This window comes from Eimeria acervulina, genomic scaffold (genome assembly GCF_000499425.1).
Source record: "Eimeria acervulina Houghton genomic scaffold, Eah_scaff727, whole genome shotgun sequence".
Taxonomy (NCBI): domain Eukaryota; phylum Apicomplexa; class Conoidasida; order Eucoccidiorida; family Eimeriidae; genus Eimeria; species Eimeria acervulina.
Genome location: NW_013549633.1, coordinates 2504 through 3517, shown reverse-complemented (window position 1 = coordinate 3517; position 1014 = coordinate 2504). Strand labels below are relative to the sequence as shown.

General features: G+C 46.7%; 1 protein-coding gene across 1 annotated transcript in view; it reads right to left on the bottom strand.

The window, feature by feature from the left end:
• Positions 1–547: 547 nt before the first annotated feature.
• Positions 548–1014, bottom strand: part of EAH_00047450 (2-oxoglutarate dehydrogenase, putative) — a gene marked incomplete at both ends in the record, with an annotated part of 2644 nt that continues 2177 nt past the window's right edge. Inside the window, one exon of the mRNA XM_013394568.1 lies at positions 548–799. Coding sequence (XP_013250022.1) covers positions 548–799 — 252 coding nt within the window. The remainder of the gene's footprint in view (positions 800–1014) is intronic.

Below are 1014 nucleotides of genomic sequence, written 5' to 3'. Positions count from 1 at the left end.
CTTTACACAAAATCCTCGCCCGCCGTATCCAATGAAGGTCCTACGGGGCGACCTGTGTCGATTGCAAGCAGCAAACATTCTGATGCTGCTGCTGCTGCTGCTGCCGGTTGTGCTGCTGCTGCGGATAAATGGAAGCAAAGGCAGTGCCTTGCGCAGCAGGGATTCGGCTAGAGCAGATGCTGCTGCAGCAGATGGCGTTGCTGCTGCAGTTGCAGTTGCAGCTGCAGTTGCTGCTGCAGTTGCTGCTGCAGTTGCTGCTGCTGCAGCAAAGAATGAATGCGCAGCAACAAGAAGCGATGTGTACAAAAATAGAAACAAATAAATACGCACGAACGACATATAAGACTAACTACTAATGCTGCTGGCGATGGTGCTGCAGCAGCTGCTGCTGCAGCTGCTGCTTCTGATGCTGCTGCTGCTCGCTTGCAGCAGCAGGCAATATGCTTCTTACTACTGTTGCCAATGAGAAAGGATTAATGCTGCAGTTGCAGCAGCAGCTGCAGCTGCAGCTGCTACTGCTGCTGCATCTGCTGCTGCTACATGCATTTTAGCTGTTACTGGGGGTGCTGGAAGCAGTAGGAGCGCCGTCTTCGGCCATCTGCTGCTGCTGCTGCTGCTCTTCCAGTTGCTGCTGCTGATGCTCTTCCTCTTGTTGTTCTTGCTGGCGTTGCTGCTTTTGCTGCTGCTTCTTTTCTTCTTGCTGCTGCTCTGCCTGCACTCGTCTCGATAGATATTTGCTTAAATACGAGTTGTCTGTACACTCCAAATTAAATGCGTCTACCAGCAGCTGGGCCAACTCCTGCAAGAAGAAAAATAATAAAAACTAAAAAGAAAATATAATAAATTAAAGTAAATAAAATATATTACCAAAGGAAAGTAAACAAATAATCAAAACAAACGAACAAAGAACTGCTCCCACGACACACAGGGACAGACAGACAGAAACAACACGCGATATATATATATATATTATATATATATAAAGAGACAGACATATCCATGCATATACATATA